Here is a 15,672-nt window from a genome sequence, read left to right on the forward strand (position 1 = left end):
CTAATCTAAATTTGATGCAAATTAAACACAAATCGAATTATGGAAGTTAATTTCATAAAATGATGTATGTAACTTAAATTTAACGCGAAATTTAGTGTACTTTGAAAATTATTCGAATACAATTTTAATTTAATCCAAGCATAATCTGATTTACGTTTGGTTAAGAATAAAATAAAACTAATTTAAATAACTAAAATTAAATAGAGTTTGTACAAATTTATGAGTTTTTTCTACTATTAAAATATATCGTTACAAAACTATAAATCAAACTTAACCTATTTACCTATCATATACATGATTCGGTGATCATCGATCAATCGTGTGCAATAAAAATCTTTATCATTCGAGGATAAAGAAAAAGAAAATTATAAAAAATGTATAATACACGATTAATGTAAATTTCCAATATTAAATATAAATATATATATATATTACAAAGAAAAAGGGAGAGGTTATGACACAACGCAGATTTGCTCCTCCACTTGACATTTAATTATGTACAGAGGTTATGTTCTTTTTTTTTTCTTGTCCAAATAACTCGTCGTTAATACAATGTCGCGTTGATTTAATCAAGAAAGCGATATTGCTGATATTCGATTATACCTACGGTGTTTCTTATCATAAGAATTACATGATCCTTTCACATCCTTTGGGAGAAAAAACAACTGAGAGATTCATTTAATCTTACGAAAAAGAATTTGTTGAAACAAATTGAAAGAATTAAGATTTGAATATTTTCGTGACTCCTCGATCACCTCCTTAATTTAAATCCAATATTTTTCATTGGAAAAACTGAATCTTGTGCCAAATAAAATTTTCCGTTTCTAACATCGAAAATTTTTTCTGCGAAAGACAATTTTCGTTAGAGTATAAATATAATAACCATTTATAAAATATACAAAATATATACTCAATCGAAATAATCATTTCTTTATATATTCGTGATTACTCGAATTTTAACTTCAAAATTCGTTCAATTTATATAATCTCTATTAGGAGTTTTCTCCCGAAAGGATTGATGTCATGGACCGATATGCATAATTAAAAGATTTACGTGATAAGTAGAGTCTCGTGTCAGCGTGGCGTCAATGAACGGCCGTGTCGAAGTCGCTTGACGATTGTGATCGACGATTGGCCCGATAACCAACTATCGTGGGGGTGATCAATCATCGTCTCGCGGCGCAGACAGCACGTGCAACCCGGAAAAGTGCCTAGACCCTTGTCGTGATTAGTTTAATCATCGTGGCGATTAATCGTCACCCCAAATAAAGTTTACCGATCCGAGTAACAGTTTATAACTTAATTTAAATCCAATTAAACGAAGAAATCATTAGTATTATTCGAATTATTACAATCTTATCTTTTTTCGAGTAAAATAATAATTGACGAACAATTGACAAAAAGACTTATACTTGCGTGAAGTAAGGATTAAAAAATAATAATAATAAGAACTGTTATCGATAAAGTAGAAATTCGAATATTAAGCGCTATCTGGTGGTATTAGTCTAAGAATCACTATAAAATATCACTAAAAGTATAGTAATTTTTTTTTTTTTAATTTATAGATCTGTTTTACATTCAACGAATTATTGCAGAAAAATTTCAACCAAATTTCTTTTCGATTAAACGAGATGAGAGCACGTAAAATGAAACGAAACGGACGTATTGGGTTTCGAGAAACGGCGGGAGCTACAATGGCGAGTCAGAGAAGCAATATCCTGACGAGATAACGAAACTATATAGGATATACCGTGGATGGTTTCAAAGGAAATTTCACTGATGAAGCTTCGCGTATCGAAGTGACGTTTAATCGATACGACTCGAACAAATTAATGCTTCGGTTTCGGAAGATAGGAAATCAATTAAATTACTGTTATCGTGAAGAGGATCAGAGTTTCATTACGTAGTATCAAACCAGATATAATTCATAAACCAAATTGCCATTTGAAATTGTTAGAATAACATGTTATTAAAATTTAATCTATTTTATTATTAAACTTTTATTAATTTTTTTTATAGAATTATATTCTTCTGTATAATAATAATTAAATAAAACGTTAAATGAAATATTAAATAAAAGGTATTTGAAAAATTAATAATTTTTTTAATTCAATAACTAATCTTATAAATATTTTTATATATCGATAAATTGATATAAATAATCAAGGTATGATAACAATTTTATCCAATCGTCGAAGGAATCTATTTCTTTGGAAAAATAAACACAAATAATTAAACAAGAAGAATTTTATTCATTTCAAAATAATTCATGTATAGCGCTAAAATTAAATTTTATTTTTCAGATGGAATCCACTTATGGCGAAGTGATGCGCGAAAAAAATCCTTAGATAAAAAGTAATTTATTCGAAACATACTATTGTCCAAAATTTATCTTTTCTTCGAAATAATAGAACTCAAAAAATAAATTAATTTCACAAACAATAAACTCGGATCGATAATTCTTTTCCTAACCTCGCCATTTTTTTCTTCGATTCGCCTGAAAAATTTTCATTTTTATCACGTGATTATAATTTAACGAATTCGATAATTAGCTAAATCTCGCGATCTCGTAACAATGAAAATCGATCGCAATTTATCTAGTGGCAAACTCGTTTTTGGCGCGTATTTATTTACAAACGTATTTACAATCGTTCGGCTTGATATGAGAAGAGAAAGAGAAAGAGAACGCAGGTGGATCGTTTCCTCGATTCATAACTCGTGCTGCTTCGATCGTAATCCACCGAATGAAATTGACGAAAAGTTTGAAAACGAATTTTTTGAATAATAATAAATGTACCTCCTTTTAAATTTTTATACAAATTTATAACGTATTTTACTCGATAAAAGAAATAACATATGGATAATGATATTTGATTGAATTTTTATCTTATATGACAAATAAATAAAAAATTATTTTATATAAAATTTTAATTTTTTAAATTTTTAATATTGTTTGATTTATGGTTATTTATTGCAAATTTTACAAAGAAAAATGTAAAATTTATTGAAAAATATTAAATCGATTGCTTTCAAATTTTTCGTCGATTTTACATTATAATTATACGTATGCGATCATTTGCATATTTGGAACGGTTCCGTATTTTTCGTAATTAATTCCTTTTATATATTAGCAATTTTATTTACAAATCGACTTAATTCTTACGGCAGAAGACTTCGGATAAGCGGCTACAACGATATTTGTAGAAAGCTTGTTCGCGAGGTTCGATTCATCACTTTCGTGCCGGAATTTCTCAGTGTATCCCAAATAGAATTTCATGTGTGTTCGGCAAAATAAATAAATAAACACGGTCTTAAAAATCATCATAAAATCGACTCGAAGATAAAATACAGAAAATTTTTTTCGTAGAGAGTAAATAGAAATATTCATCGATCAAATAAGGTTAGATTTAAGCGCTTTTGTCCGAAAAAATTTAACATGTATATTATTTCATTCATTACGCAATTCATCATTTTTCGTATTCTAATGATAATTAAAATAAACAAATAGTATAAAAAATAATTTTGGATAAATATTTACAACAAAGATATCTTCTGATTTTTATAACTTTTTACTTGTCAAAATCATCATACTGATTATGAATATTATTGTGAAAGTTTTATATATTGGTTTATTAAAAAAGTTGTTAACAAAAAAAGTTTAAGTTAGATTAGATTAAATTTATTAAAAAGTTATTAATCTAAGCTAACTCAAACTTAGCTATGAAGCAAAAAATTAAATATATTTTTGTTTAATATCAAATTAATTTATATTAATTCACTTCAAATTAAAATCAAATTAAAAACTCATTTAACTGTTAGCCAATTTAATGTAGTCGGCTATTTTTAGTCTTAATTTGATCATCAATTATCTATAATTATAAACTTGATCAAAACTAACCTAAACTATTTCGAAAAAAAACTTTTGTTGATAACTTTTTAATAAACGATTGCAAATAAAATTTTTAACAACGTGATGTTGACAATATATTAAAATATCAAAAAATCGAAGAATGATATCTTTTTATAAATAATTTTCACCTAAAAATAACTCGATTATTTTAAAATTCCCAAAATTAAATTTCTTTTATCCAGATTATCGATGACAATATCCAGAAAAAAATATATTCTCGCAAATTTTTTCGTTCCAGCACGTATATTCTTTCCATTATCTTCTTCATTATTTTTGAAAACATCTCATTGTTTTTTCGTAAATTAAACCTGAAAAAACTAAAAACTTTCGCAGATATCCAACAAACATATTTATGATTCCATGTTTTCGAAAACTGGCAACTCCTCGCATTTTTCTTTAAAAAATGAAAATAAAATCATGTCCAGCAGGAGATCTGAATAATTCTCATTCCAGTTCTGTCTTTTCTAGAGTATTCTTTCGCTGTAAACTTCGAAGGAAAGGCAATTGCTTTTGCGTATAATCGACTCAAATTTATTAGAATTTATCTGTACGTTCTTTTTTTTTAACTTTTTTATTTCGTTCGAGGTAAAGTTCAATTTACTGATGAAACACATAGTTTTTTCACTTTCCTTTTTTTTTCACGTCGCTTGTCATCCACGTTGTCACAATTTTCTTTTAACGCACTAAATAATTAAAACGTTCGTTAAAATATTCGTGCTCACACACAGTTCGTTAACTTATATGTATTTACAAAGTTCGCACGTTTGTTAAACTTGTTTCAATGTCGTATGAAATAGAGGTTAAAACTTTTGTTTAATTCAAGAGAAAATTTTAAATTTAAAATGAAAAAGTTAGTTTGGGAAAAAAAAGAAAAAAAAATTTAATTATTTTCTTTCTTTTTACGAATTTTAAATAAAGAAAATTTCGACTTAATGTTGTTTATTTTAATTGAAAAAATAAATTATTAAACGGAATTTTTCTCTGTTTTAATTAATAGAAAGTCACGTTCATTAGATAACTTTTCGAAGAATCAGATCGATTAATAGTCTAATTCGAGTGAAGAATCAGAATTTCGATTTAATAGGACACTATGTTTTACAGTGAACGAAGTAATTCGGTTATTCAATCAAAAAATTTCCTGTGATGTAAATGTAGCTCAACAAAATCGAAGAATTTAAAATTTGTATTTTTTATCTAATTTTTTATCATTAAAAAATTAAACGAAAAAAAAGATAGATATTCTTCATAGAACATTAATATTGAAATGTTAAGATTAAATTTAATAAAGAGAAATGAAATGTTCTAGAATCATGTTATCATATTATATCTAGATTAAAACTTACGAAGGAAATTATTTTTTTTTAAATAAAGAACCAGAAAAAGAAAAAGAAAAGAAAAAGTTATAACATGAAAATGAAAAAAATTAAATCCTAGAAAATTTTTCTCATATTGGCATCTCACTGCAATTATTTCCATCGAATTGAATCTTATTTTCACTTCAACTTTTAATCAACATTTTTAAAACGTATTTTTATAAAACAGCAATAAAAGAAAACACGATCGAAACGAGAAATGAAACACGAACACACCAGCACTAAATTTCTCAACTTTACGCACTTACATTTTAAAACAAAATTTTCAGTCATTCGATTTTAAATTTCTTTATATTCAAAGATAACTGGAGAGAAGAAGACTTTCACTGAATTCACGATTCACAGAAATAACAATAATCCAATTCTTTACACGGTAACTTCCTCAGAGAATCTGCTTTTATCATCCAAATTGATGACTATAGCATGCGTCCTCGCATGGCCGGATTTACTCTTGCTTTTGTCCCGTTCTCTAACCTCGCTTTTTTTCTCCTCCTGTTTCGTCTCCGTTCCGATATCCTCCGTGGCGGGCCTACCAGAGGTTGAGACAGCAACGTCGTTGGTTCTCATTGGTTTCTTCATTTCGACGGAAACAAGAGCTTCTCCTTCTTTGGACGAGCCTTGATCCATGCCTCTAATTCCGTTCTTTTCCACGCAGGCCTCGTATTTCTTCTCCCCTTTCATTTCCCCACCTAGACATACGTTTGTTCATCCATACGTCATGCGTGATTCGCCTGAAGATTTTTGTTAATTGAACGGAAAAATCGAGTGGCGCGATTGCTTTTTTGTGAATGGAAAATTTGTGAGAATTTAATTGGTGCATAGAGAATGGTGATTTGAGTGATTTGAGTGATTTGAGTATATTATAATATATGGTGTTCAGTGAGATTTTGAGGTTAGGTTCGATTCGTTCGGTTCATGATTTACATAATAATAATTTTTTTTGTCGTGAAAATTAAAATTATATTTGTAATAAATATAGATTATTACCTTTTCTATCGCTTTTTAAGGAACTTCCAACATCCGTTTCGGCGATTGTCGTAGATCCATTAAGATCGTTCAGTCTCATACTGGAGGAGATTGCCTGGATCGTGGACACCTGTGTTTCGGCTCGATTTGCGGCTTCCTGCATCGCTGCAAGTTTGTTCACTAAATGGTGATTACCAAGCAGAACATTTTTTTCTTTCAAAACTTCTAATTGATTAATGAATCGACGGAATTCCTCCTGAAACATTCCAGAAAAGAAAGAAAGAAAAAAAAAAAGAAACGAAAGCATGAGAATGGACCAAACGAGAAATTAAATAAGAAATATCTTCTTGTTTTAATTATTGATCAATGTTCAAATCAAGAATTTTAAAATTTTACAATTCTGTTGAATTTTTGTTTGGATGTTTTAGGAAGAGAAGACATTATTCCCAGTTTAGCTGCATCATTGGTAAATCTGATTTTCCGATGTCGATATCGTAATTAACGCGGCATGGTGGGCTATTAATCGGCTTTTCATACAATGGATCTCGACGGTTCAACGCCTATTAATCGGTATTCGCCTGCATAGAACGCCGATATATGGGGACCTTCTAGTGCAGCTAAACGTGATTAATCTTAAATAAATTTTTACCTGCAGGTGATGACTTGTAGGAAATAAAATATATGATAATTTAAAACTTTGTCCAAAATTTTCTTTAAAAAAAGCTTTCTTTGTGTTATATTACTCTTAAAAAATATTGTAAATCTAAAGATTAGTAGAGATATAAATAAACGAAATATCACGAAAATAGATCCATAATATATTCACGATATGTGAATATTTGTTTAATTTTTTATAAAAATATAAGAATATAAGGATAACAAAAATAATTTTACTATATTCGAATTTTTTTTATATCAGTTTATTTATCATTTATATTTTTAAAAAATATAAAAAGAATTTTATTATTTTTATTCGTACTTTCTTACCATAATTTGAAAAGCTTATATATAGGAGATAGATATAAGGAGCGTGATGATTGTCTAAAAGCAGGGATTTAATATCGTGTATACTAAGGATTGAGAGGAGAAGCATCCAACCTGACCTGTAGAGTTCGATAACAACATATTAGTCGGTTCTATGAAAGGGGAGGCGCAATTAATGGAAGATCAAGTGGTAGCTGGCTCAATAGTCTTTTATTTTGCTATATCTTCCTAGCCAGGAAGGAAAATAATAAAGCATTCAATAAGGTATGCAAACAAAGGTGTGATGTTTATTAGAATTTATTTTTTGCATTCCATTCTTTTTCAATAATGAGGATATTTTCAATATGAAATATCAAATAATATGAATAGTATCTTCATAGTGGAACTATCAATTGAAATATTCCTTGTATTATTTTAGAGAAAGAAATTAATAATTTTCTTTTCTTTTTTTTAAGTTGAGAAATAAAAATTTTTTCTTAATTAATAAAAAACTGAAATAATAATTTTTCCAATTAATTATTGAAATTAAAAAATTCAAGAATATATATATTTTTATAATGATCACTGAAAATTGTTAATAGGTAAAAAAAAGTCTTTTACACAAGTTAGAAATATCATAAGAACAAAGGACTGAAAAATTTTATCTCTAGGAGAGCTTTTATTTCAGAAAAGAGAAACCTTGCGGAAGATGATGAGCCAGAAAGTCTTTCTCAAGAGCAATTTTTCGTCTTCCATGGTTAAGTAAAAAAAGAAAAAGAAAAAAAATTCCTTTCTCTCCACGGATCTTTGTAACCGAGAAACCCGATATCACACCCGACGCCTGTGATCCAAGCCGTGAAACGAGCTTCAGAAATTATATCCACCGGAGCTATCACTCCATCGAAACGATCGTGTCAAACAGCAGGTTATAATCAGTGCTCGAATGTCAAAGCGGCCACCAACCGTGGCTTTCAAGTCGACGGAATTCACTTGACTTTTTGCCACGATGTCTTGCCAATTTTTTCCCGTCTTCCCTCTGCTCCCACCGATGACATTTACTCATCGAAAAGGCAGCCCGTTTTACGCGTCGCCTTTTTATGTAGGCCAGCAATAGCAGTCCAACAATCCGAGGTTAAGAAAAAGAAATCTTTGAAATGGAAATTTTTGATTTCCATTTCCATTTTCACGGTAATTGTTATTTATATATAGGGCAATGTTCTCGAGGAATTTTAAATTCAATATTCCTTACTCCTTACGGAATGATATATAGGTTATGTTCGAATTTAATATGAATTCTATCTTGATTCGTAAATGGTGATATGCGTATTGAATTGGGAATTTCTTGTTTTTTGGAAGGGAAGGGGGGAGATTGGATCGAAATTGGATTCTTTTCATTGGGATTGAATTTTTCAAGATTTTCGTATGAGTTTTCATTGAGTTTCAATGAATATTTACTCGGTTGTGTAAACTCTTCTAATTTATCGTCATATTTAACATAGACTTGCGAAAATCCAAAAATTTCTAGATATCTAATAATATTTTTAGATTTAATCGTTTTTTAGGTTAACCTTCGATGAATTCGCAATTATAAATCATTTGTTTATGAATTATTAATTTTTAATAGAAACGTATAAGAATCTGAAGATTTCAAATATTCGATGAGGATTCAAACTAGATTGTTTTCGAAAATATCTCATGTAAAATAATATCTTAAATATTTAAGATTTTATAAGATTTCAAAACTTTGTTAAATAATTCAATTATTTATAAAAGACAATAATTTGAATTTACGAAATTTTCGAAGTTTCACACACTTTTAAACATATATCACTTAGCAATCAAGTTCAATCAAGTAAGAATTTTTTTCTTCTCTGGTAATTAATGCATATTCGTTTTAAATTTCGTTGCATTCAAAAAACAATTTGAATTCTCGAAATCTTAATATTCATAAAATATTTTCAAGGATTAGACTCAATAAAATTAACTAGTTATATTATATCCAATATTTACATCATATTCGTCAAAATTCGATCTATAATTTAATATAAGAGAAATAAAATAAATAATAATAATAAATAAAATAAAAAAATATAAGAAAAATAAATCGTAAGATGATTTTTTTTATACATATGAATTATCTGATTTTAAATATAATAATAACATTGTATATTGATCGATTTTTGATGAAATGACGATTAATAAAAAAAATTAATCTTTCTTTTTAGAAGGAGTCGTAAAAGTTTTCGTTTAGTTTCACATAATTTCCAACGATGATATCAGACAAAACAACCTGCCCTGAATTCAGTCTTTTAATAAGCTTATAGAAAGTATTAGGTTTATCAGTACAACTTTCATAGCCTCTTTAAATGTCTCTTGGAAACTTCGTTAGAAGAATCTGCTTGTTAAGCGGATTTCTCAAAAGGTTACCATTTATAAAATCCGTAAAATTAAAACGATTATTTTTAACGGCAATCTATATGCCCGATATCATTATTGATTTCTAACAATTTTATAAATAGAAAATTGAAATCTACGAAAATTTATTCGATCAGAATAGCAATTATGGATTTAGAGATTGGAGAGTTTTATTTGATTATGAACAGAATCAAAGGCTTACGAATCGTATAATAATGATTCAGATTGGAAATGTTAGGCTCTCATTATCAACTATTTGACGAATATATAATATTAGGAAAATATTCATTGTCAATAAGCATTCTGACACGTTTCAACGTAAAATTAGGATGCATTGATCGATAATATAATTTCGAATTCATTTGTCGTGCTCCCCTTATCAATAATGTACCTACGTATCAAAATTTTATTCAGGATAAAATTTACTAAGTATCTAATACATGTAATTAAGTTAATTCAATATAATAACGATATATTAAATGAAAGCAAAATTTATTTATAATTTGGAAAGTTATCATCAAAAAAAGTTAAAACTCTTTCAACGTGATCTATTTTTTAGCAGCTTCATTCTAAAGTTTCATTCTCTTATCTGTTCTTGCATTATTATAGTTCATCCAATCACGAAAATCTAACGAGAATTTATGTTACATGGAACAGGAGTTAAAGAAAAAAAAAGGAGAAAAAGAGCAACGATATCCAGATTCATATATACGTACATACACAGAATCACGCGAACGTGCCATTAAAGACATATTTTGACGGTGACTCGAATTCGCTATGGGAATTTAAATCGCACGCTGCTGCCCTCTACCTGCCCCTCAATCGTTCACCGATTGTAAAGCAGCACACGTGTGTCCTTATTTCAAAGTTCCATATTTCACATTCAATCGACTAAAATCTTAACTCACGAAAAGATAAAGCTTTTCTATATAAGTAATATTTAGTTCCACAATCGCATCGCGCAGGATTAAAGTTAATTTAGATGGTTAATCTAACTTCAGATAGTACAATCAATATTAACCTAACCTTATTTTCCCCTATCATATTTATTTAGTTATAAATGTATATTTTCAGTATTTTTCTTAAATTTATTACATATATTAGCCACTTTAGATAGTACGATCAATATTATCTCATTTTCCTCTATCATATTTATTTACTTATAAATATATAATATTTTCAGAATTTGATTAAATTTATTATATTCGTTCTTAATAACGTTTTTTTTTTATATAAACTGCCTTGGTTCTCACTAATTTTTATTAATTTTTAAATAGCTCACTTCTCGTTGGTTTATATAAATCATAAATCATGATGTGAATTTAAAAGAAGTACATTTTATGAATTAGAAAACTTCAGTCCGTTCGTGTTCAAATTGACCAATTGCGTGTTTCCAATGTATTCATCAGTGTGGCACACCTTGACTCAGTAGTAAAACGTATCTCCCAACAATATGAAAGATTGAAAAATTGTTGTAATCAAGTTCCTTCTATTACTTATTACTTATTAACTTCTAATCAATTTAAGCTTTGTCTCTAATAAATAAATTTAAATCGTTTATTTAATTAATAAATAAATTTTTCTACCCTAACTTTCGTAATCATCTCGATCTCTAGAATCCACCCTCCAAATGTGTTCGATATATTAACAACCTTAATGTATTAAGAACACAAATAAGATCAGACCTTTGATTAATCAGAGAAGAAAAATTTGTTTCATCAGAGTGATAAGGAATACTCGGACAAGGAAAGAAGATCTATCCTAAAAATGGATGTAGATCTAACAGAACGGTGGATAAAGATCCTCTTACCGTCGCTCCATCACTTTCATCCGTGAAGTTTCCTTGCTGAAGAGATATCGAGTTTGTCTGATTGCTGGTACCCGGCGGACGGCCACTTTTCCCTAGAAATTTCCCAGTGGCCCCAGAATGTTTCGAGTCCTCTTTGCCCCCACTACGGAACACCATGTAGGCCTGCGTCAAACAACCAGCAAGCTTCGATTTATCTCGATTTCTCGGCAAAGTCGATCGTGGCGCTATCTCGGACGTTTAATTTTAAAATTTTCTTTATGCTAATAAAAATTCTTTACGAGGAAATACATGAAATAATGAGATATTGAGTAAAAATTGTTATTTTTTTTTATTTTTTTTCCCCCTTTCGTTCATCTTTCATTCCGTTTGAGTTAAGATAAAAATCTTCAGAAGTGAAAATTGACACGAGAACTGTACAATAAAGTATAGTTTTGACCATTGGATGTTACTAAATTGTACGAATTTCATATTGAATTTACCAGAGCTTACAGCATTCTAGATGCTGTACAACTCTATAATTTTCTCTCTAAAGCATTCATCCGTCGAATTAAGCGGTCAGGAATATTAGGTTAGGAAGAAGAGAATTACGAGAAACTGCTTTTGTTCCGAGTTAATATATTCGCCGTAGTTTACAATTGTTCCTAACAAGGAATGGTGCTTCAATTCGATAATCAATTAGCTTATAGAAAATAAACTATATAATATAAAAATAGAATAATATATATATTATTATATCTCTCTATAATTATTATTATCAAGAAATAAACTTTTTTCTCTTTCTTAACGACAAGAAAATGTTTTTCCTCTGCATAATACTATATTGTTCACGCATTGTGAAATTTCCTTCCCTCATTTCCTCGCTCTCGCGAAAGAGAATTGATAACATCTACTCGAAAAGGCGTTTTATATTCAAAGTTCGACTTTAAGTTAAACGACTTTCAATTTTAATACGCGGAAAGAGAGATGGGGAGGGGATGAGGAGGAGGGCGATTTTTCATCGGCGCCACATCGGCCGGAAATAAATTAGACCACGGCTGTTCGTACACAACTATTTTACAAGTTGCGCCAGCCGTTACTTTCGAATGATCAATATGCAAGCCGTGAGATAAATAAATTTCAACGGGTTAGCCGCAACCTTTAGGATTCGCCCTCCCCGGCCGCCATTTGTCGCGCACCGTTTGAAAACGCGAATGAAAATACGGGGGAAAAAAAAGGGATCGATTCGATCTTACCTTGCTGCCGAATATGAGGCAGAGAAGCAACGTGACCGTGAGCTGGGTGTGACAGAAAAATATCACGTACAATAAATCCGGATTGGCTGGTGACTGCAAGAACAACCTGTAACCGGAAACATCCCTTTGAATGTATTTTTTCTCCAGTGACGTAAACTTCGCGAGCAGGTTATGTGAATCGTGTAAAATTTTTTTGATACTTTTATTTTTTTTTTCCCTAACTAAAATGTTTCGTAATATTTCTTGAAATTTATTGGATTCTTTTTTTTTTTAAATTATATTTCTACTCGCGAAAGGAATCGGATTTCGACAGTTTTGATCTAATTTTTCGTATATTTTCTCACGTTTCCAAGAACATTTCTTGGAGTGGGAACAATCATCTTCTAACGGTCCAAGTTAAATTCTACGAATTGTATTTTTCCTCAGAGTTGATAAAACATTTCGATTCGATATAAACTGACGTCCATTTCTGCGAGAGAATTACTCTGTTTTTCCTTCTTGGAAAGATACACAATACACATTGTAGGATGAGCGGAGTGAGAGTTAAAAATTCTGGATAACAAGAAAAAGAAAAACAAGAGAATAAATAGAGAGAAAGAGTCTATTATAGAATATATAGATCCTAATTGGATGGCACTTGTGTAGTGTGTATGTGTATGTGCATTATATCAAGTATAACGTTATAGTCAGACTAGTGTCACAAATGTATGACAATCAAGTATAGATATATATCTAAGTTAATAGTATAGATTAATAGAAAAACATTGCTATTGATATAAATATAATAGCATAAGCGTGATATAAGATGAAATCATTGGACAGAAAAATAATGTAATTGTAATAAACAAGTAAAAAAAAAGTATAAATATATTATATTATACTAGATTGTGAAATTGAATGATTTAAACTTCTTAACAAAGGAATAAATTTTTGTAGAAAAATTTTAATATTGAAATTTGTAGATTGTATTTTTTAAACACATTTTTTTTTAGATAATCAGAAATGTTTTAAAAATCATGGTAACAATGTTACAGCATCTATGATTGTTTTCAAATTAATTGATTCTTTAATAATATATTTACTGGAGAATCAAATAAATTAATTTTAAGAAACTGTATGAACCATTTATAAATATTAAAGAAGTTTATTCATTTATCATTCAATTATTGGCTTACTAAAAATTAATTCTTGTCCTATCTTAAATCCCATTTCTCAATTAATCATTCTTCAGCTCCCTCACATTCATTACAGATTTACATAATTAGATTATACATAATCTTAATCTCAGATGTCTGAATAATTTGCATTAACATCATCGCATATCCGCTCCAAGGAGCATTTCCTTTACACTGGATGTCAATATATAATGTTCGACCAAGGGAATTCCAATTCCAAGGAGAGAATCTTCTCTCTATCAATCTTGGTAATCTTTCTGCACTGTTTCTTCACACGTGTATATTATAATCAAGACATAATTCCATGTTCCAGATTTACTCCAAATTGAGATCCATTGACGTTCTAATCGTTGTTAATCTTGTATCAAATCCTTCTGCTATGCTATAAAAAGAAACCATTTGATCATTATCGCTCAAGAAACAACTATAAATATCATAAAATCTTTCCTTTCAGATATATCCACGGTTACCTCCGTTTCACAATGGCGTTACAACCTGATAGCTGTTAATATTTAGAAAGCAATTTTTAGTGGTTGTCCAGGTTGCTTTATTGTCCAACTATTATTTTCCAACGAATTGCGAACCGCAATATATAAAATACTAACTGTTGTAAATTATCTGAAAGTTTTACAGCCACCATATGGGCTTTCACGGTGCAAAGAGGTAGAATTTATCTTCTCCTCTCCCCTCGCCCTTCCCTCTCTTTGAGAGACGAACGAATTTCTCGAATCTGTTCGCGGTTTGTTAAAATATCATACAGATGGCTGCTCACATTGCGCCACCTTCATCTTCGTGGCTTTCGCGTGCCGCGCCAATTAATTATAATCAAGTTCTTCAAACGAAAGCATCACTTTCAACGAATGGATCTCATTTGCCCATTTTTTTTTTGAATAAATATTATTCAAAGATTATTTAGAAATTAATTTATAAAGATAAGACACGAAGAACGTGGAAATAGCGTTTAATGAGCTTTCCTCCTTTGCATTGTTCCTTCATTAAATCTCTATTGCATTCCATTTTCAATTGGGGACTTAAATTTCAAAGATGTGCAGGAGGCGCAAAATACGTACAGGGATGCACCCGTCGATGTTATTAATAAAATAAAATGAATAATAATAATAATAATAATAATAATAAAATTTTATTATTTATTTCATGATCAGACTCATTTTTTCAACTCGTCGAATCAAAAATTCATGGAATTAAAAACAATTATCTAGAATTTATTAGCTTGTTTAATTTAGACGTATATTTCAAACGTCGATTTCTTTCTTTTTTACTATTCTTTTTTTCATCCCTCCTCATTCTATTATTATTAATTTCAACCATTGACAACAGGATCCCAATTATCGCGGAATTATTCGGGGCTCTCGATCGAATCAGGCTCTCCGTTTATACGATCTATCTTTTGTTTATCAACTAAACACTCCTCCTTTCCCATAATTAAATATTCCTCTCTCCGTCTGTTATTCGTCGCCTTTTATATAAATTGGCAGCAGACAAAGCACTCTTTAACGATAATATTCAAAATTCAAAAAAAAAAGAAATTCATTCCACTTATTTTATTTCCTTCGATCGATATCGATTTCTTCTTTTTTTCATTCCTTCTTCCAATTCACAATATAAATTAAATTTTCCACTTATTTTGTTTTCCCTCCATCGATATCGATTTCTTCTTTTTTTCATCCTCTCTTCTAATTCATAAAAATAATATAATATAAATTAATATAAATTAAATAAATAAAATTTTCTAATATATAATATATACGAATAAGAAAGAGGGCAAAGTTGGAAAAGATAATCGTGAAAAATGTTTGATTTCGATTAA

General features: G+C 29.3%; 1 protein-coding gene and 1 long non-coding RNA gene across 2 annotated transcripts in view; one reads left to right on the top strand and one right to left on the bottom strand.

Moving 5' to 3' along the window:
* Positions 1 to 468: 468 nt before the first annotated feature.
* The window catches only part of LOC107996486 (metabotropic glycine receptor), a 144,909-nt gene continuing 129,705 nt past the window's right edge, over positions 469 to 15,672 (bottom strand). Inside the window, exons 10-13 of the mRNA XM_062078740.1 lie at positions 12,670 to 12,775; positions 11,438 to 11,599; positions 6,271 to 6,505; positions 469 to 5,972 (exon numbers count right to left, since the gene is read on the bottom strand). Coding sequence (XP_061934724.1) covers positions 5,650 to 5,972; positions 6,271 to 6,505; positions 11,438 to 11,599; positions 12,670 to 12,775 — 826 coding nt within the window. The 3' untranslated portion in view covers positions 469 to 5,649. The remainder of the gene's footprint in view (positions 5,973 to 6,270; positions 6,506 to 11,437; positions 11,600 to 12,669; positions 12,776 to 15,672) is intronic.
* Positions 5,962 to 7,055, top strand: LOC107996487 (uncharacterized). The gene is made up of 3 exons (XR_001765818.3): positions 5,962 to 6,175; positions 6,291 to 6,436; positions 6,678 to 7,055. It is a non-coding gene; the product is annotated as an uncharacterized LOC107996487 (long non-coding RNA).

This window comes from Apis cerana, linkage group LG8 (genome assembly GCF_029169275.1).
Source record: "Apis cerana isolate GH-2021 linkage group LG8, AcerK_1.0, whole genome shotgun sequence".
NCBI classification, from domain to species: domain Eukaryota; kingdom Metazoa; phylum Arthropoda; class Insecta; order Hymenoptera; family Apidae; genus Apis; species Apis cerana.